Below are 21,022 nucleotides of genomic sequence, written 5' to 3' on the forward strand. Positions count from 1 at the left end.
GACATAGCTCCGCCTCCAAGGACGAAGCTCCTCCTCCGAGGAATCTAATTAGAATATTATTCAAATATTTATTTAAGTAACCCAATTTACTAATGAAACACATATAGAATACTTACATGTTTTCAAGCCTTTATTTCTGTTAATTATTATGGGGTGTTTAGGGGTAGGAGTTTATAAGTTCTCACTTCTTCCTACCCCATTTTGAGCATGATATGTTAACTGAAACAAAAAATCTGTATTTTCTCTTCTTTCTTATGCACTTCTTGTTACTGTGCACTATTTTATTTTTATATTTGTATCATGTTCGAATAAAATTTCATTTCATTTCATTTCATGGTTTTTTGCCTACACCTTTGAAAACATGACATTAAAGACTAGAATATTACATCTGACCATCAAACTAACAAAAAAAAAACGTTTAAATACAAAAATATGAGCTTTGTAATTTACTGAGTATGACTTGCAGAGCACAATTTTGGGGGGGGTTTAAGAAAAGGAAAATCCTAAATAATTTTCTTATGCTTTGCAATAATATGCTACTTTGTGTTTTTTTTTAATCATATTCAGTTCCACTGATATACATTGAGGGGTTTTTGTAACGTGAAAAAAAAAGTGCAAAGATGGAAGAGGTGAGGCATTACAAACCCGCCTGCTATGCTTAAGTAATCGCTAGAATGCTGTTGCATATTGAATATCGATTATGACGAGTAATTACTTTATGTAATAATAACAGCACTGAATTCTCGGGAGTGCTGCCACGTCTAGGATTAACCTCACGCTCAACTGTTTCATGTCTTTATTTGAAAATAATTCCAGCCAACGTTCACCATCACACCTTCACAACCATCAATAAACGTCTGTCTGGAGCCTGCTGGATGACTCAATAACTCAATCAGCTGATAAAAACTGAGTTCACCGCAGACGCCAGAGATGAAGGTTTCCGAGCGCAGAGAAAAAAAATAAATAAAAATACGATTCAGACATCTACAGGTGGACGCTTCAGTTTCTCCAACAAGACTTCACTTTTAGAGGATTTCAGTACCTCTGTACCCTTTTCACCCTGTTGGTTCTCGTGTAATGAGGTGCAGTAACACGAACACGAAGGCCCTCGTTTAATTGTGTTTTTGTATTTTTTTTAACGCATGGGCTCCGATCGCAAACGGGAGGGGAGGAATGAATTTTCTGAGCCAGACAATTTCCCTCGGAGGGTGATTGAGAAGAGCCGGTAAACACTTTGGAGAGTCGGGAGGCGGTGATTAGGATATCCAGAGGATAACACTTGATTGTTTTCCTCCCATAAAAACTAGGTCTCGACGAGTGCAAACACACACTCTCCAAGGCGCTCCAAAAAACGAGCCGCCACCCCGACTTGCTCAGATGGGCGTCGTCGCAGGTCGTTTGTGTTTCTGCACGGCGACTCCAGCTCAATTAGCAATGCAAATGCGTCCGCTGGCGCCGCGCGTGTCAACAAACCGCAGAAATAGACCTCTGAAGTACAGTACTTCAACTCTCTGTCTGCCTAAACCTTTCTTTGTCTTGTCACATTGCACACATTCAGTGGATCTTTTGGGGAGTTTTAGTTTATATTTGCACTGGAATGAACTCTGTGAAGAAATTTTAGTAATTAGCTGCAAAGACTGTATTTATAATTAGCTGCAAAAGTCAGTATCACCCATTACTCACCATGGTTTCTATAGTATCGCTGCAGTAAAGCATGGCGGTGGCAGCATCATGCCGTTTTCATATTTTAAAAAAATAGAAACTAAAATAATGAAGTGTAACTTTAAAACCTTGCTATCTTAACTATACCGATGGGTGGCACAAACTGATAAATTTGTCTCACATCTAGAGATGGAAACCCATCAGACATATCTCTTTGTTGACCTGCAGTGTGCAGCAACAAGTGGGGGAGGGATAGAGCAGCATTACTTCACAGTGCTAGGGGAAAGTTTGGTTTTTTTTTTCTTTTTGGACTTCCTGAAGAGAAATTTAAGCCGTAGAAACTCTGTGACGTAAAACCAGCGGTAAACTTCTCTGCCTTCACCTGCATCCTGTAATTGCTTTGCTTTGTCATGTTTTTCTTCTTTGACTAAATCAAGTTGGAAGTCTGGTCTGAACAAGGTCTTATCGGATTTACCAGAAACAAGCTGGCAAGAGGTGACTGGGTTCAGAGCCAGTCAGTTAGTAAAGCAATTAGACTCGTAATTGAAAAAGCTTCAACATTAACATTGAATGAGGTTTATATTGAAAATATCTGCTGATTTTTCCTGAGACATTTTGAACTTAAGGACATTTTTCTCTATGACCGTCTGAATAACATAATGATCGTTGTCCATCTCTCAACTTACCATCATTGGAAAAAAAAAAAACAGTTTGAAGTTTTGGAAACTGCTACCACCTCATTATTCCAGCAGCCTTCCTGGGTTTAATGATCAACTTTCTTCCAAAGACCATTCTTTTCATCCCGAAAGGTAAAAACCTACTGCAAATTAGAAACTGTACCATGAAAGCGAGGTTAGGTTTAAACTTTCCTCTCCTAATTGGACAATTTTCTGTGCGGTGTCGACTTAAATGGTCACGTACTGGTCTAATAGATGGCCAATGAAATTCTTGAAAAAAAAGCCTGCAGAAGACCAATAAAAGTGTGCAACTTGACTGCAGTCTTCAACCCCAGGTGGCTGAAGGACTGTGTGGCTCCTTCTGCCACTGTTGTAGTCGGCCGTAACTTTTCGTAGACTCCTTTCCGTCGCATAACTCTGGATTTCTATTGCTGTTGCACATCCAGTGGGCGGCCGGAGTTCAGCGGCTTGACACATGATGGAAGCCCTCGCTGCTTCTGCCATTCAGCATGAGGCTTACCTTGAGCTGGAGTGCAGGAACAGCACAATGACTGCAGTATGAACATGGAGGTGTTTGTTAAAAGTGTGGCACTCTGAAGACCTGAGGAGAGCTGAATTAAAAAGAGAAAAAAAAAGCCATTGATTTATTCTGAGTCTGACTTTCATTAGTAAGGATGGACAAAGAGAGAGAGAGAAAACAGATATTTACTTTTTTAAAGTGTTTTATTTCTTCTGACTGACCTGGAGAAATGTGTTGTTAATCTCATACTGAAAAATTTAGAAAATGTAAGTGGGTTATAATCCTTCGTATAAAAATACACACACACACACACACACACACACACATATATGTATATATTGTAGGTGTTATTAATTCAGTGCAGTGCGCCACAGTAAAGGGAAAAATAATGTTTAAGAGTAACTCAGAACCACTTTTATTCTTCTTTTTTCACACCCTCCATGTTGGCTACGCTACACACAAAGTCGTTGCCATAGCAACTGACTGACAACAACGCCACTGATGTTTCAGGATTCAACACCAAAAGACACACGAACATTACCCACACAAAGAACAGATTGTTCAGTCCGTTAGAAGATCATGTTTTCAGACTTGATCTTTATTTTGCATTTATTAATAAGTGATCATCTGAACACAGCAGTGATTGATTCACTAATTTAAATGCCTGCTCTGCTGATGATCTATCAGAGTTGGTGTGACAGTCACCTTTATTTTATTTTTTTTTTTTTACTGAACCAAAGTGCTGCAAATTCCATGTTAAGGTTGTCTTAGTCAAGCTAGCATAACTGACCTACTTCTCTCTAGCACTATTTTTTTAATTAAAACTTTCCTGTCCTTGTTATCTAGATGTCATAGTGTTGACAAAGCACTGTGTCACTTTTTATTCTACATGTCACATGTAAATTTAAGATTTAGCATGTTATGTTGATGACTTGACAGCTAAAACCAATGCTAATCATTGTCAGCTAATCTTACGCACATGGTGTCAGATTGCAGTGCGTCTATTGATGCAACAATATTTGATTTCTTTGAAAAAGGTCTGATAAAAGGTTAGGGAATAGGTTAGGGATACAGATGAATAAAAAGGTCATCTGCATATAAATAAATGTAAAAAAACGTTTAAAAACGTTTTTTTTTTAAACGTAAAAAAAAAGCCTTTTACTTTTTTCAGAAGTTTGTTTTGATTTTTTTAATGATTGGATAATTAAATAAAGTCTTGAAATCCCACATTCAGTTTTGCTTTTTTACATATTTATCCAGAACTGAAAAGCAAAATGTTTAAATTTCAGATATTTGAAGACTGCCTCCATCCTGTATGGTGATAAATGAGGACATGACGAACAAGAAGATATTTGATGAAGATACATCCCTTAGTAACAGCAGAAACTCACTTCAACGGTTCTTTCTCATCCAGCCTATTAAAACTCAAACGTGGACGACTTTCACTTTTCACATGGCGAATTCCACCGAGAGACATTTACAGATCTCAGACAACTCGTCGCCGTAAATCTGAATCTGTCCCAACGCCTCGTAAAGACTCGCGTCACATACGTTTTTAAGTGACTTCCACCGCCTTTTATTTCTCAGCTGTCTTTCATTGCCTCCCGAGGCTCTGTCGTGTCTGTTCCTGTGTTTTACAGAGCTGTTAACAGCACTCCTCCAGCCTCAGAGAGCAGAGTGTGCGAGGCAACTCAGACCTGTAACTATCTGCGAGCAACGGGCCACCAAGAAGGATGATTCACAGCAACAGCAGAGCACACGTCCCCCCCGTCGATCCCCGAGGTGTGAATGGGGCATCACCGAGAGGGAACGTATCGTAATACTGACAGAGTCGTCACAAACTGAGGAACTCAAAAGCTGAAAAACTGGCTCACGATGTTTCATTTTTTGAGTAAGTGCAGTTTGAAAGCCACCAAACCGAAACTGATTTTCTCAGTTTTCTTTTTCTTCAATTCTGGAAGTTTCACTAGCAAGACTTTATTGAAAGATAAAGTAGGAAATAAACAGTTCCCCATGCAGTCAGTTTGACAGCTGATTGTGTGCCGATTCATGTTAAAATCCAATTTAATAAATGCTCTGAACCCCAAACAAATGTCCTTATTTGAACATAAGACAATATCTAATTTATGACCCAATGTTTTTCAGAAATGATGTATAATGATATACGGTATTCTGCAAGCGTATGTTTAAATTTTCCCCATTTTGCCATGTTACAACCATAACCCTGGTTGTAGCATGATTTGGAAAACTAAGTTCTCTTCACAATGACATGTAAAGAAGAAACAAACAAATAAACCAATGCAGTCCACTACTGCATAATCCCGTTTTAGCATACATGTTGTTCTGTGAAGACTTCATAGGTTGTTTCTTTTTGAGGGAACATTGGTGAAAAAACATAAAATGCTGCAGACACATCAAAGAAAAAGGTAAAGAGAAGTTTCCAACAGGCTCAGGTCACAAGATAATATGCCAACCTGTGAAAAAGTCTGGTTTGTACTTTCTTACGAGTTGTGTGTGCTGAAAACTAAAACTATGTGGACATTGTGAAAGCTGCTGCTGTGTTCTCAGCTTCAGGTTTCCTTTTTTATTCCATCAGTTCATTACCTTGAGCAACATGACGTGTTGGTACTAAGGGGTATGGTGGCCCAGAAGTGTCAAAAAAATATAAAAAAAACCCATAACAAAACAAAAGACAATAAAATTTATGCAAAAACTAAAGTTATGCTAAATTATGTCAACATTTGTTTTAGCATAGAAAGGCATTGTGGCCTTTGTTGTTGGGTTGTGACTTTTGCATTTTGGTAGCCTGACCATTATCTGACCACAAAATTCCATTCAATTCTCATTTCCCGTCAGTGATGCATCTGGGATTTCTCTCACTGAGTTCAATTTCTCTGGTAGAATTTCAACTGGGCCAGTCAGCGAAGAGAATGAGGAGTTGTGAATGATGACATAAATTTTCTGTGCTGTTTTTGAATTGTAGCTTGACTTTGGTTGCAGCAGAGGAAGTGAACGAAGCCATTCAGTCTGCGTGGGCCACACTTCCAGATGCTGAGAAAATAAAGTTGGGCCATGAGTAATATTTAAGATATTTTATTCCTGGCAAAGATCTTGTTTGTTTCTGCACTTCTCTTTTCGAAGAGTTGGATGGTTGTTTACTAAGCGCACAATTTCCAGTAAGTTTCATTGCGTAGTTTCCTTCATGGTCGAGCTGGCGCATTTCATACGTCACAGCTAAATTAGCGATTGGGTAAAAATCAGATGTAATCATTTAAAGCTTCAACGAAGTCCACATCTCCAGCAAGCAATCGTTTCTCAGTAGCTCAGGGTCCAGCAGCTCTTAACGAAGCAAAGCATAGAACAGGACACTGGTTTCTAGCATGTCAGCATTTTGTTGACCCTTTTGGGCCACTGTGAAGGAAAACCTTTCTCATATGAAATGCATAAATTTAGTGATGTGACTTAAGTACACTTGTAGCTTTTTTTTCAATATCTAAATGTGAATTTAATCATTTTAATACTATTTTTGTTGATTTATCACAGGAAATCTGAAGGAAATATATCAGTTACCTGAATACCTGTCAAGCAACATCCTAATTTTAAAAACACATCAGATGCCTCCCTGCTGTTGTGATTCCAACCTTTGAAGAAATCCATAATTTTCGACAGTCCAAGATTAATAATGTTTTGCTCAATGAGCAGCTGACCTGAGCAGTCGCGTCGCCGATTATAAACAGTCTGCTAAAATGCTATTGTCAGAGGCTAATGTGACACAACAGTGAGCCAATAAAAAAAAAAAATCCAATGGTCCCATCCAAACAAACCAAGGGAGAGCAGGTGAAGCTGTTAGTCTTGGCAGAATAGTAAGAGAAAAACGTCTGTGTGAGAGAATCCAGAGATTTTTCTAGATCCTGGGAAGTGTATTCTGGCAGAGCCCAAACACAACAAACCTGTATTCCTAACGCAGCAAACATTTGCACAGAGACACAAAAAAATGAGACAAGCATGGATGTCTCTCCCCCATTTTTTTTTTTTTTTATGCTAAGAGGCTGCAGCTTTAACATGACATCATAGCTCTGAGATTTAGTCCTGCGGTTTGTGGCCTCCAGTAAATCCTTCCTGTTGAAGTTGCTTTGTAGCCCTCCAGGGTGAGAGTATCTAAACAGAGTGAGTGATTATTCAATGTGCGGATATTCAGGTTCCCGTCAGTGATTTGTATAAATAGCCATCCAGGTCCAAATAATTCACTACCCACTCAGTGGCACAGCTGTCTCATGGAAAGATCAGAGAGTTGGGTGTCGCCATACTGACATCTAGTGGTCAGAAAATGTAGTGGTTAACTTTGATTCCCAAGCAGAAAGTCAGTCATACCACCTATATGAGATAGATAGATAGATAGATAGATAGATAGATAGATAGATAGATAGATAGATAGATAGATAGATAGATAGATAGATAGATAGATAGATAGAATTATTGATTGATTGACTGATTGATTCCAGAGAACTTGAAATCTAAGTTTCTTAGTGGTGTGCTACATCTTGAGCCTCACTGTAGATTTAAAGTGAGAACATGAAAAATATAAGTTTCACAAATCACAAACCCTGCCTTAAAGCATCTGTGACCAGTGTGTGATATTTCATCTATGTCTATGCCTATCTATGCGTTGTGCTTTTCCAGTTTCTCTCAGTCCAAAATGGTCCTAATGCCAAGACGCCACTGCAAAACGACTAATTCTTTGTGTTTTCACTAAAACAATAAAAAAATTCTAAATTGCATTTTAAAGAATCCGCTTTCAACCTCTCTTTCCGTGTTTTATGTTGTTTGTCTTCTGGGCTTCTGTACGACGGCAATGAAGGAATCCTGGTTCTGATTTTGAGCAAGAGATGGTCAAACGCTTTCCAGTAGCCCGTTAAGTATTTTCTATAAGCATCTTCAGCGCCCCCTGGTGTTCAGAGTTATCTTACACCAGTAGGCAGTGCCCATTCAATTTGACTTCATATGCAAATAACTAATAAAAAAAAAACTGTTCTGAATGCCAATTGATTTTTTTATTGTTGTTTTTTTGCCATGTGTTGCCCTCTAGTTCATGCCACATTTGAAAAAAATGTAGCGATGTCTTACATCAAAACGATTTTCATCTGCTAAAATGCAAAGTCCAGACCTGAGTAACATTGAGAATCAATAGGACGTTGAAATGAATTTTACAGCTGCGTTCTGTCCAGTTCGACTGAATTTCATGTTTTTTGCAAAGAATGGACAAAATTTCAGATGTTTACTGATGCATACAGAGATATATTCTAAAAGACTGTAATTGTGAAGAAAATTGGTTCAACAAAGTATTGATTTGTGCATCATTTTCTTTCAGCTTCACATATAAACAATGCTTCTTGGTCTTAAACACAGATTCCCAATAATTTGCATCTTTATATTTTTACAAGTTTATAGTTAGAATGTGACAAATTGAGAGAGATTTCAAGCAATACCTCTGTAAGGGACTTTGAGGTTGGCTAGCTGCAGCTACAACCACCGCTTTTAGCTGCCCAGCTGACTGCCAGAAATGAGAATCAGTTAAATCCTGGGGGAGTTTCCCACCCGACTGTTTCGCAAATAAAAACTGAAACAACATGCAAATAAAATGTAAGCCCCTTTCTCCATGCAGCTGTACCCTCTAATGAGGGGCTTTCCTGGTTTTTTGCAGTAAAAAATGTTGACCTGTTTACTGGTAAATCTTTAAAAAAAATAAATGAAAACAATCTCCCTTCTTACACGTTCAAGCTGTTTCTTATTTTTATAACTTTATGCAGCGCTCATCTTAGGCTGATCAGCATATCGGGGGCAACGCAGGGGTTCACCATGTTGCCTTGGGATGTTTTAGCGCTCAGCAGGGTTTCATGACACAACCTGCTTCAGGCACAAATATGTAAAAAGCAGCTTCTGCTCTCTGCTATCCTGCGAAGAGACCAAGATAGCAAGAGGAGAGACAAAAACAGCACAAACATGCTGAGGGACTGTGAAAACTGTATCTCCAAGAAGGTTTTTCTTATTTTGCATCTCAGCTTTTTTTTTTAATCTATCTATCTATCTATCTATCTATCTATCTATCTATCTATCTATCTATCTATCTATCTATTTATTTATTTTGGTCATTTTGCCAATGTATTTGTTTCACTTCTTGTTTGTTTTTTAAGACTGCTTAGCCTACTTGCCGCAAGATAAGTTTAGATTGCAGTGATAATATTAAATTGGAATATGAATATAATAATATATTGACAATTGGGAGCCTTAAACAGGTATGGAACTTCCTTTTCATTGAGGCTACTTTTCTGTATTTTTTATATTCATCTGATATAATATTCTGATTTTAAATGTCATGTTTTTTTTAACTGTAAGCAGACAACCATCAGAATTAACAGAAATTGAGACTTTTAATGTATATAATGTGTTTCACTGAGTGATAAAGTTCCTGAAATAAATCGTCCTTTCAGTATTTTAATGTATTGAATATATCTGTAGCAGTAATCAAGTCTGTGTGTTTGCTGTGACATTTAATTTGACTTTCTATAAAATATCACTATGTAAAGTTGACTCATTCTTTACCTTTGGGTGCAGATAAACAGCTGGACACTTTTAAAGGACTTTAATATTCTGTAATGCTTTCAAGTCGTGCCCAGCGACATAACCTACGTTTCGGGTGTACAAATAAACAATATAATATAGCTATATCAAAACTATTTGTCTATTTTACTATATAGTTTGTATTTTAATATTGTTTCAAATAAGAAAAGATGAAGCGTGTTGTCTAAAGGTGCTTAACGAAACGGTATGGGCGTTACGTACGGTACTTCCGGGTTTGACGTCAGCGTCGGCGCAGCTTGCAGAGATACAAAGAAGACGACAACAATGGCTGATGTTTCTCTGTATCTCGCCAATGTCAACGTGTCTTTAGGACGGGGCATGGACACGGGGCAGGTAAGAGTATCGCTACTTCTCTTCCAGCCTAACCAGTGTGCCGCTCGCGGTGTGTTTACCGATTTCTAATGTCTCCGGGTGTTTGGGGCTTGTCAGCATTTAGCCGCAGCTGTGTCATGTCGGACGGATCTGATTAAATATTACTGCTGAATTTGCCTGGACGCGCTTGTCATGTCCTCCCAGGGTCAGAGCCCGAACCCGGGGAGGGAGTTTGAGAGCGTTGAGCTGGGAGAGCTGGGCCAGAGGACGGAGCCGAAGGAGAAGGCTCCCCGCCGCATCATCCACTTCTCCAGCGGGGAGACCATGGAGGAGTACAGCACCGACGAAGAGGAGGCAGAGGACCCGGAGGCGGAGCGGAAGGACCTGCTGTCCCCTCCGGTCGATGCGGTGAGGGTGAGGAGCGGTGGAGGGTCGGGTCGTAACCTTTGGTTTGTGTGAAGGTTGAGGGTAACTTTATGTTTGTCCTGCAGTCCAAGATGACCTGGGGGCCTTACTTCTGGTTCCACATGTGGAGAGCTGCCACGTCCACCATCTCAGGTTTGTAGTGGCTCTAATACAACTATCCAGCACACATTCCTATTGAAGAAAGATGTTCCTTTCTTAGACGGTTTTTTATATAAACATATAATCAGCTTATAACCAAGGCCAGGGGTGGGTTTAGGAAGATATGGGCTATTGGGCAAAAGTCAGTTTTGGTGCCATAATCACACCAGAGGTTTAATAGTTTTGGGTTTTAATTATAGTTAAGTTTTATTTTGTTGTGGCATTTTTTTGTCTAATTCAGTTACTTTTAATTAGTCTTTTGTGTGTTTGCTAAGTTTTATTAGTTATTTTATCATCTAGTTTTTTATTTCACCATTTAGGTTTTAGTGGTCATGTTAGTTTTAGTTTTTTCATACTTTGGGTAATATTCAAGTGCAGAATTAAAAAAGGTCAAAGTGTTGTGATTAGGTATACAGTGATACTCAACAGAAGATACTATTTCCAAACAAATGTATTTAATTATTGCTGAACAACCAACTGATTGGCATTTTCTCCCAGCTTTTGCTGTCTCCATTTTGCAGACGAGCGTAAATGTCGCTAGGAAGAGTGTGGCGTGCTGTAATTTGCCGGTAGTTGATGTAAACTGTGGATGATCATTTCTGAAGTCTAATAAGTAGATTCATAAACACAAAACTGTTTAAGTGTGTCTCAGTTATATAAACACACGGTATAATTGTAGATGGATATTTTTTTTCTCTGTTGAATAGTTTTTATAAATTTTAGTTAACAAAAATGTTTTCTCAATTTCAGTTTTTGTTATTCCAATGCTTTTAGTTTACTCCAGTAACTTTGACCCACACAAGTTTCTTGTATGTTGATGATAGTTAGTTGATAACAGAACAATGGGGCCATGACTGCTTTCTATTAAAACAAAGTGTATAAAAACATAATCTTTCCTGCTGTAACAATATGCCGCAGATAAGTGCCATTGACATTGTTAAAGCAGTAAGGACAAAATTGATATTGGCTTGTGTTTTGTCAATTTTTATTTATTTTATATTGCAGCATGCGACTACCTTGGGGAGAGGATGGCGTCCCTGTTCGGAATAACATCGGCAAAGTACCAGTATGCCATTGACGAATACAACAGGATAAAGAAAGAGGTGACGCCGGAGCGCTTTGAGGAAATGCTGTCTTCTTTTGTTGTGTCTCAGGCATCCTAACAGTATTCCTTCCTGCGTCCTCCAGAAGGAGGAGGAGGCTGAGGAGAACCGACTGTCGGAAGAAGCGGAGCGGACCTTCGACCAGCTACAATCTCAGGAAGCGAAGGGCGAGCCAATCGCATCGGCGGATGCGCAGGAAGCAGCGCCTGCTCGCCCCGACACGACCTATCAGCTGGAGAACGAGAATCCGGTGGCTCCGAACACGATCACCGTCCCGGTTATTGTCACCGCGACCTAACCCCTTCCCGAGAGAGGACATTTTAGTGTTTGTTCGTCAGTAAAGAAAAGAACACGGTCTTGTTTCACCAAGCTGTTTGGTTTGTGTATAACACGGCTTTTAATGGGCAGATCGGATTGGACAGGTGGGGGCGCGTCAATGTGGGAAATCAGAAACCTTTAAACACATGTAGTTGGGCAGGTTTTAGGAAATAAATGTCACTGTAGGTTGCTACAGCAACCCTCCACTCTATGCTATACAGGGAGGACAAAGTGTTGCTCCCCTGTGCCTCAGATTGACCACACACAGTGCCTAAACCACCCATACAGCCAGTGCCAGATGTGGGCTGAGCGTCTGTTTAACCGTGATCCGATGTCCCTGCGGACGGTTTACATTACTCATGTCAAGGTTTAGCAACCGCTCATGTCTACGTCTGTTAGCGCTGATGTCCTGGATCCACCTGGCTGCACCAAAGAGCTGGCCATTTTAACATTCCTTCACCTCGTGTCCATATGCATGCTGTATGTAGATGTGTTTTAATATTACATGTTCAGGCTTGTGTTGCACTTACTGTCTGTGGAAGCACTGAGCAGATTAAATGGTGGCTACATTTTAGCCACAGGGTAGGCTAACATTTAGCTAAAAAGAAAAAAGAAATGGTGAGAAGTGGGTGTAAGGGTTGTGTGTTGCTGTTTCATCTGCCTTATTTACTGTGAACATTAAAATAATCTTGTGTAATCTTATGGGTAAACAAATTATGACACTAAGTCTGTTTAAGGACCTACAAAGTTACATTTTTAACCACTTGTAAGCAGTTTTTTACACTTATTTATTTTCTTAACTTATTGAGCTGTTAATTTGAACATTTTATATTGTTTTTGTAACATGACAATAAACTGTTAACTGACTCTTTTCTTTACCCATGACTCTTTTTTTTAAGTTTTGACAGTTGTCTGCACATCTCAATGTGTCTAAAATTAAAAACTTAAAATGTCTTAAATTTAGAAAAAAAATTAAGTAATCCTTAATGTTTGTATTTATTTCTCAGGGACAGTGTCTGAACACACTAATCTTTACAAATGCAGATTCTTTACATCAGATTTAGCTTAGACCTACTTTCTATCTGGGCAGGTCATAACTTTAAATTACATTCAACATGTTCCATATTACATTAGCCATTCACCCTGAGCGTCCTGAAACCAATTTACAACCATTGACTTAACACTTAAAGCTACCGCTTCAAAAATGTATTATTTTGCTAAATTTCCAATTCTGACAGAATTTCATCAGCTCTGGGCATAATTTTGCAATATCTGAGGTTAAATGAATATCGTAAATATTGTTGTGGCAGGATTATTTTATGCAGACATCTTCATTGCGTTCTGTTACTCGAAGCGGTCAAAGCTACCGCAAACTAGCTGCTAATATATTCGTGCTAGCTAGCTAACCAGCTAGCTTTTCTGCGTCTGTCATAGGTAAGTGCAAATTTTATCACCGGTTGACGGACCGACGTTTGTTTACGCCACTAACCCATACGAAGCGAGGGTGCATTATGTGCAAAAAAACAACTAAACTTTAGCTTAACACTATTGAGCTGTAGGCTGTAAAAGAGTGGTATGTAGTGTGAGAGAAGCACAAAGGTCCCAGAAATTTCAGTTTTTCTTTTGCTTGATTGTATTTGATTTTTCTTAAAATCCATGCAAGGCAGCGTTTATATGGTCTTAAATTCAATTTACTGAAAACCTACAGATACCCTGTTCACATGGAGACATGGGCTTTATTTTACCAATGTCACTCGTCTCAGCCATGATTGCTTGCGTGCTTGTTCAAAGACTTAGTGCTGCTATGCAGTATGATTGATGTGAGGGCTTGCTTTGTCAGTGGTAACAAAAGCGGCTGTGTCACTGTGTGTGCAGACTGCCCTGAGGTCAGGGACCCTGTCCGCCTGCTGTACAATGAATCCATTCTGAGGGCAGCGTGGGTTTCTGTGTGCCAGAACGACCTCCTCAGCAGTCCTAACCTCACCGCTGTGGACATGCAGTGATGCTTTAACTCCATTCTGCAGTGAGTCACGGTCAAACAATAGGTACAGTACTGGCTTTGAAAGCCGAGCTGGCTTCTAGGAAGAACTCTCTCTCTCTCTTTCTCTCTCTTTTTAAAAAAAAATTAAATTCGTTTTCTGGTACAGACACAATGATGTGTTCTGTAGTAGTAGAATATTTTTCCATGTTGAGGGTAGGAAAAAAATTACATATCCTTAAAATTAGAATTCACATCATAAACACTCCTGTACAGTCTTCACTTGTTTCCTTCATTGTTCAAACACGTAAACTAGAGAGAACCACATTATTGATTCGTGTTGCTTCTAGCGGTTAGCGCCTCAACCACTGGCAAATCCCACTGGTTTGCTAACTTTTCAACTTCTACTAAGGACTGATTCCATCTTTTTGAGTCTCGAGTAAAACGTATGAGATATTAAAATTAGTATCCCTGCAGAGATCTCCCTCTTCATCCCTCCAATGATGCCCCAACCTTTCCTTCAAGGACTGGCTAAAGTCTTTCCATGTTTGATTTAGTTATGTGAACAACTGTTCTAGGTTGACTGCATACAGAATCCAACTTTCTGCTTCTCCAAAATCTTCTCGCTATATATAGTCATATTCAATAAATATGCCTTTCTCACCTGTCTTCATGGTAACAGCCCGCAAATGAACAGATGGCAGAAACATTCCTCATAGATAATCAGCTATGACTGATCTTAGACATTTATCCAATAAGACTTAAAAACGTGATGCCATTTTTGCATTTCTTCTCCAGAAAATAAACACTTCAAAGAGACCAAATCTTACCGAGTATTTCTGGTCTACTTTCTACTGAAAATAGTAGACTTGAAATAAGACAAGCTTCTAAGCTGGATGTTGTAGATTTCTGTTTTTGTTTATGAGCAGCAGTGAAATCTGTGAACAACACACATCATCCATGGTTTTGTTAATGCAATCCTTCATGTTTGCTTGGTTTTTGTGTTTCATTACTTTTGAGTTATGAACACATTTATTCTATTTCCACTCTCACAATCTGAGGCACCGCCACTGCGGTCTCAATCTAAGATCTGGTATTTGAAAGTTAATAAACTCTATTTTTGTGTTTTTTGAGGGAGTCTCAATAGAAAAAGGAAGATGCAGAAATTGTCTTAGCCCCCTGTTGCTCTCATACACCCAAATAAAATTCATAGGAATTGACTGCCTTCTATGACAGAGAATTAAGGAAATAAAGTCATAAAAATATTAGACTAAAATTATAAAATTACCAGGATAAAACTTGACTTGTAGTTTTCAGAAGTCACATATTTAGTAAATAAATTCAGAGACGTGTCCCGTTAGACACTAGATGGTGCTAATGCACCTGCTCTTTTTTCCACTGGACCAAAAAATGCCCTTCTGAAATCTTTTTTTTTTCCTTTCATCCTTTTTGCAATGCTTAGTGTGAGCCCTAAGCTAGCATTTCTGGATTTTAAATTCTATATCACAAAGCCATGGATTATTTTTCAGTACACTGAATGCAAAGCAAAATTTTTTTTTAGTATTCTGTTCCGTTTTTATGAAAATTATGTGAAGAAAATTGTACAAAATTAACGTTGAATGTTGCATCATATGTATCGTGCTGGTACTTATTAGGTCATGTCTTATGCTTTCTGTCATGTCCTCTATGACGTGTGGTGCTGCCTTTCTCAAAAGGTATTTTACTAGTAAAATAAAGGTCTAAAACCGTGTTTAAAAAAAGGCAATATTTATAACAGGGTAGAATCCACATAAAATTTTAAATCCAGTTTAGTCCAAGTTAATCGATTGTTTTAGTCTAATCTAATACAATTATTCAGCGATACAGAATCAAACCAGCCATAGTTTTATGCTGTCAGATCTTTATTAAGTTCCTCAGATTCAGCAAAGCAAGATTTCACAGCGAGTTGTAAAAGAGGCAAGTACCGCAACCAGCCCACAAGAGGGCAGTATTGTCTTAGATAGGAAAACTCACCACCGTCCCGCGTGCTTCACTTCAAGCAAGGTGTCCTGTGTGTAAATACACACATATAGTAATATACTACAAAAAATTATAGCAGTTTTTTCACTGCTCATCAGTAAACTAAGCATACAATTAAACACATAAATAAATCTCTTTTTTTCTGCAGGAAAGGGATCATTCTAGATCCAAAACTTAAGTTTTTGACATTATTTAAAAGAAGACATTCAGTTTGCAAATTATTTTAGGCTCAGATGAAAAAGAAAAATATTCTGCCTCTTCTCAGCAATAAGAATAGGATTTGGGCCACTGTCCCTAAAAAATGTTTGCTTTAAAAAACAGATTTGGGTTCTCTAACATCTGTTTCTAAGTCAGCTGATAAATATTGTCCTATTTACAGAGAAATTAAAGAGAAAGCAAAAATCGTGGTTATTCAAAGGAAGGTACTTTGTGTTGTACTTAATATTTTCCCTTGTAGAAAATTTTAATTTGTTAGAAATTTGCTCTAATTAAAAGCACCAAGCGTATTATAGTGCAGGGTATTTTGGGTAACTGCAACCAAAACAAACTCGAGATTCTGGCACTAATGGAAGAAATGGCTTGTGGTCTTTCACCAACGACAAAAGAGAATACAACCTCTAAAATGTCAAATCTGACGCCACTCCATTTTTGTCTACATTTTGTGAAGAAGGAAGTAGCTCTCAGTGTCGTCTTCAGAGGTTTTCATGTTGTTTTGTCTCAGTGGTTCTTGGTGCAGCACCAGCACAGATGAGGAGGGGTTTGAATTGTTTGACACAACGTAGTGTGAAAGAGAACCTCAGCAGCTGAAAATGTAACAAATGTTGCAATTTTGGTCTCCAACCTAACCGAGTCTACGGAAAACACCAAAGTCAAACGGCCGCATTTTGGACACCCCTGATTTAGACAGCCCTGGAAACCTCTGAGCTATTTCCTTCCACTTCAAGTACAAAGACAAAAAAGGTTCCCCTGGAGCAGGAGAAACCCCTTGGTGGTCTGTATATCTCACCCCACAAAGTGGAACACCAGAAAGGAAACTGATTGACCAACTGGTGCAGCATCCAGGAAGTGTGAGACACACGGCAGTCATCGGACAATCCCTGACTACAAGGGAAAATCCGGAGTCTGAGGATTCACAATGCCATTCCTTGTGAGTCCTCCGGTCCGTCACGGAGCTATGAATGCAGGCACGCGCATCCACGATCACACGGCTACATGTGCATGCAGATGCATCTGCATCTGCATGCATTAGAAGGGGTCGTTTTTATCGTCCCCTGCACCCCCGTCCGCCTTCAGAGTGTCCACGTGTCGCACTCGAGTTCTCTGCTGCTTGGTGCATACCTGACATTTTTGTTGGTTTTGAATCGTGGGGGCTGGGATTAAGGGGTGTTAAGTGAAGCAACGTTTTCACTTCAGATTTAGTCAGAGGTTTTACAGAGGTCTAACCACAAGCTCTAAAAATGTTCTCCAGCCCACCTGACTACCATATGTGCTGCTTCATCTGATCTGTGAATGATAACAGAGGGGGGCTTCGATAAATTTACTCACTCTAAGCTGCAAAAGCACAAAACCTTACTGAAGTATTTTTGGTCTAGTTTCTAGTGCAAATGTCCCAGTGCACTTGAAATAAGACAAATTTAACTTACAAGTAACTTTTCAGTAAGATAAAGGAGCTTGTTTTAAGTCAATATTCCTTAACGTTGATGAAAAAGTACTAGTTCCACTGGCAGATTGTCTCACTTATACAGTGGCTTGCAAAAGTATCCACAGCCCTTGAGCTTTTGCATAACTTGTCACAACCACAAACACAAATATATTTTACTGGAATTTAATGAGAAAGACAAACACAAACTAGTTGCTATACAACTGTGATGCAGAAAGAATATTATACATGATTCAAAATAGTTTTTACAAATAAAAACCTGAAAGGTGCAGGAAGCTAAACTTTTCTCTGAGTGCAACCAGTTGTCTTAGGAAGTTGCCTGATGATCGCTAATGACTAAATAGAGTAACTTGGCGAAAATGTCTTATAATTGGAATAATCTGCCAGTGGAACTAGTACATCTTTATCAATATTAAGGATTATTGACTTAAAACAAGCTAATACATCGTGCTGAAAATTTACTTATCAGCTAGTTTTGTCTTATTTCGAGTGTACCAAGATATTTCCACTAGAAGATAGGCCAGAAATACTTGTTAAAATTGAAAGTTTTTGCAGTGTGGAGTAACTCAGACCTCACTTTTGGACATTCTGCCCTGCAGGGACTGTTCTGCACCCACCTGGTTGGGGTGTGTGGGAGGGACCCCAAAGGTCACCGAGGGTCAGCGGCTCTTTAAGAAACAGCTGCCAGAGTGTGAGAGACGGAGCGTGTATTAATGGAAAAAGAAGTCAGAGGGGGTTAAAGAAGCAGATAGAAGAAGATGGGTGGTGGGTTGGAGCGGGGTGGGTTGATGAGAACAGCAGCAGCCCCTTTGATGTGGGCCTCGGCTAGGCTGAGAGTGCCTAAGACGACGCATACTAGCTGAGGCTGAGGGAAGGGGATTTCCAGCACCAGCGCTGCCTGGGCTCAGTCTCACCCCCTTTTAGTCTGCGCTTCCTTTGTGGGCTTAAACACACAGAGTCTCTGCACAGAGGCTCCTCACTCTCTCTAACATCAGGGTGTGGAACTAAAATGAGGTTCCACCGGTTGTGTCCAGTGCAGGTCCTGGCATTGCAGCATCAGTTTCTGGATTTCAGGTGCACCAAATGTCATTGCAAAAGTGCAAATGCACCTTTGGTAAATGTATTTTTTGTGTTTTTATGAATGTGCTTGAACTCATTAGCAATGGTTGTTGCAGAGAGGGAACCTTGGCCGCTTTGCGATAAAATTGCATCAAACATCCTCAAAGTTGTCTTAGGAAGTTGCCTGCAGATGTACGCAGCGGTTCGCGTGCGTACATCTGCAGACATGATGATTTCTCAACTTGATACTCTCCAAGAAAACCACCAGAGAACAAAGTGAAATTCTGCATAAAGTACAGGGATGGTGTTGTTTACCATCAAAACAACTGGGTCAGGAATAAGAGCGTGGTGAAAACATCCCACAAACTTCTTCCAACACTCCAGAGTCCAATCAGCGTGTTTCCCAACGTGACAAGGTGTCACAAGGCAGAAGTGATAAGGAAGTGGGCAAAAGGATCATAATGAGGAAATCTGGGATTTATGGCCGAGAAACTCCCCTGGATCTCCAGCTCCTTTCAGAAACTCTTTATCAGTTCTGAGAAGTCGACAAGCTGCGACTGAGATGCTATTTATAGATCAACACAAATCAATGATTTTCTACTTCTGTCTGATAAATCTTCTCAATTGTACTCTGTTTTATTTTAGTCCAACACATGAGCCATCGATAAAATCTATTTTGGTTTGTGGTCATAAGGGAAGAAGTGGGAATAATTTTGCAAAACACTGCAAAAAAACCCCCATAAAGTATCTAATGAAAGGTAAGATTAAGTAGGAAAATCTCCAAATATGCCACAGGATTCTTTTATTTTAGGTTTGCATTGGGCCTCTAATTTCTCTGTGCATGATGTTACACTGTTGTCCTTCAATAGTTGCTGTTTGTTTGTTTTTACATGCATGTAAAGCTTCCGATGCACGCGATTGCAGAGTGGCCTCTGCTTCCCCGTTTCAGTTCATTTTGTGCTTACTGTATGCTCACATGTAAACACACATGTATCACAGAGCGAGAAGATAAAAAAAGAAGCTGTGTGCTCTCAAGTGCATGTACGCGCACCACACACACATGCACATCCTCGCAGTGTGTGCGGTGGAAAGTCCCTGGCACTCACCGCCTCCTATCTCAGATGCTAGCTTGACGCTACAGGTGGCTGCCACACGGCGACTGCAGCGCTGAGACAACATGACCTATGATCCTCCAGCTGAACCAGATGTGCACATTTCTACTGATGCTGGTTCAAAAACGAGAGCTTTAGGGGAAAAAAAGTAGATAAGTGAGGGTGGAAGACAAGTTGTTGGACATTAGCTTCCTCGTGCTAATTTGTGCAGAGTTGCTTTCTACTTTGAACTCAGCCTTTCATTTTCATTTGTTAAGCTACCAAAACATAAAAAGATCAAAGGGCAGTTTTGAAAGCACAAATAAGTCTTTTCTTGACGACGCATTCGCCCTTTTTCTTATTAAAAAGTTTCTGCAATTATCTTTGAATCCATTTGCACATGAAAAGGCCTGACCTTCATGCAGCCTTTCTTTGTAGCTCATGTCTTTTCATTGCCACCTTCCTTCTGGTTGCTGCTGGTCCGGCTCGACGTTGCCTTCTATCTCTGGGTGGTGCAAAAAAACTTTACACAGTAACTAAACTTCCTGTGTCCTTGTCTTGATTAATGCAAGCTTGCAGTTTACTAAAGTCCCAATTTGAACCTCTTTCCAATTCATTTCAATAAAAAAATAAAACTTAACTTATCCCAAAAGGAAGTTAAATGTCCTAAATCTTGTGGGGCTGAAACAATTAATCGAATTAATCGTGATGAATCGATTAAAGAAATTATTGCCAACTAACTTAGAAATCGGTTAATCGTTAACAGGAGCATACAGACTAAGAAAAAAAGCATTTGCTTAAGATGAAAACATCTTTGTCTGTAAAATATATTTTACAAAAAACTCCTCTAGTGGTGTAGTTGTTGCTTCATCCGGTTCAAATTCATTCAAAGAATGCTACGTTGTTGCATTTTAGGCAATAAAATGTTTACTTCCTTAATTTAAGAAAAGGAATTTCATTATTTGTTTTAATATATTTTAATGTATTTTTATAGAAAAGAGGCTGAAGTGGTTAAAATCTGTAGAATGTGCCACTTTTTTGATCTGATTAATCATTTAGAATAATTAGTTTTGAACTATGACACCAAAACAAAGTTCTCCATAGCATTCTTGCAGTTTCGATTAACAAGGTAAACAAAAAGTACCATTATTTTCTCCTGTTGCATGGTGCAATGCAGTGTTGCCCCTCCTCCACCCGTTGCTTCCAGTTTCCTTTATATGCTGCCTGTTTTTGTTTTGCACCATGTTTTGGCCACAATTTTTATTATCACTCTGGCTCTGGTGGGCAGGTACAGATGACATCACTTCTGTCAAACGGTATGAAGTCACCTTACGGAAACTGGCATGGATCAAAGAATAGGGAAGTTTGAAAAAGTTGCAGTTTACATTTCCACTTAACTGTTGGTTTTGCACATGATGCC

At 39.2% G+C, this 21,022-nt stretch overlaps 1 protein-coding gene across 2 annotated transcripts; it reads left to right on the plus strand.

Annotated features, from left to right (window-relative positions):
* The first annotated feature begins 9,669 nt into the window (after positions 1 to 9,669).
* On the plus strand, positions 9,670 to 12,662 carry LOC106904393 (protein FAM177A1-like). Of its 2 annotated transcripts, none has more exons than XM_014968721.2 (5): positions 9,670 to 9,831; positions 10,015 to 10,224; positions 10,302 to 10,368; positions 11,380 to 11,477; positions 11,563 to 12,662. In XM_014968721.2, exons 1-5 carry the CDS (start codon positions 9,685 to 9,687, stop codon positions 11,773 to 11,775), a joined length of 735 nt encoding a protein of 244 aa, XP_014824207.1. In that variant the 5' UTR covers positions 9,670 to 9,684; the 3' UTR covers positions 11,776 to 12,662. The 2 variants fall into 2 exon arrangements, with proteins under 2 accessions (XP_014824207.1, XP_014824208.1); XM_014968722.2 differs by having other exon boundaries at positions 10,015 to 10,218.
* The last annotated feature ends 8,360 nt before the right edge of the window (positions 12,663 to 21,022 follow it).

This window comes from Poecilia mexicana, unplaced genomic scaffold, assembly GCF_051168715.1.
Source record: "Poecilia mexicana isolate PSO_F unplaced genomic scaffold, ASM5116871v1 scaffold_21, whole genome shotgun sequence".
In the NCBI taxonomy this organism is placed as follows: Eukaryota; Metazoa; Chordata; class Actinopteri; order Cyprinodontiformes; family Poeciliidae; genus Poecilia; species Poecilia mexicana.

What these genes read in the sequence shown, in the direction of transcription:
- LOC106904393 (XM_014968721.2), top strand. Translation starts at nt 9,685, where the DNA reads ATGGGCGTTACGTACGGTACTTCCGGGTTTGACGTCAGCGTCGGCGCA. An exon ending in GGGGCATGGACACGGGGCAG is followed by an intron (nt 9,832 to 10,014) that starts GTAAGAGTATCG and finishes ATGTCCTCCCAG; the next exon opens with GGTCAGAGCCCGAACCCGGG. An exon ending in CTCCGGTCGATGCGGTGAGG is followed by an intron (nt 10,225 to 10,301) that starts GTGAGGAGCGGT and finishes TTTGTCCTGCAG; the next exon opens with TCCAAGATGACCTGGGGGCC.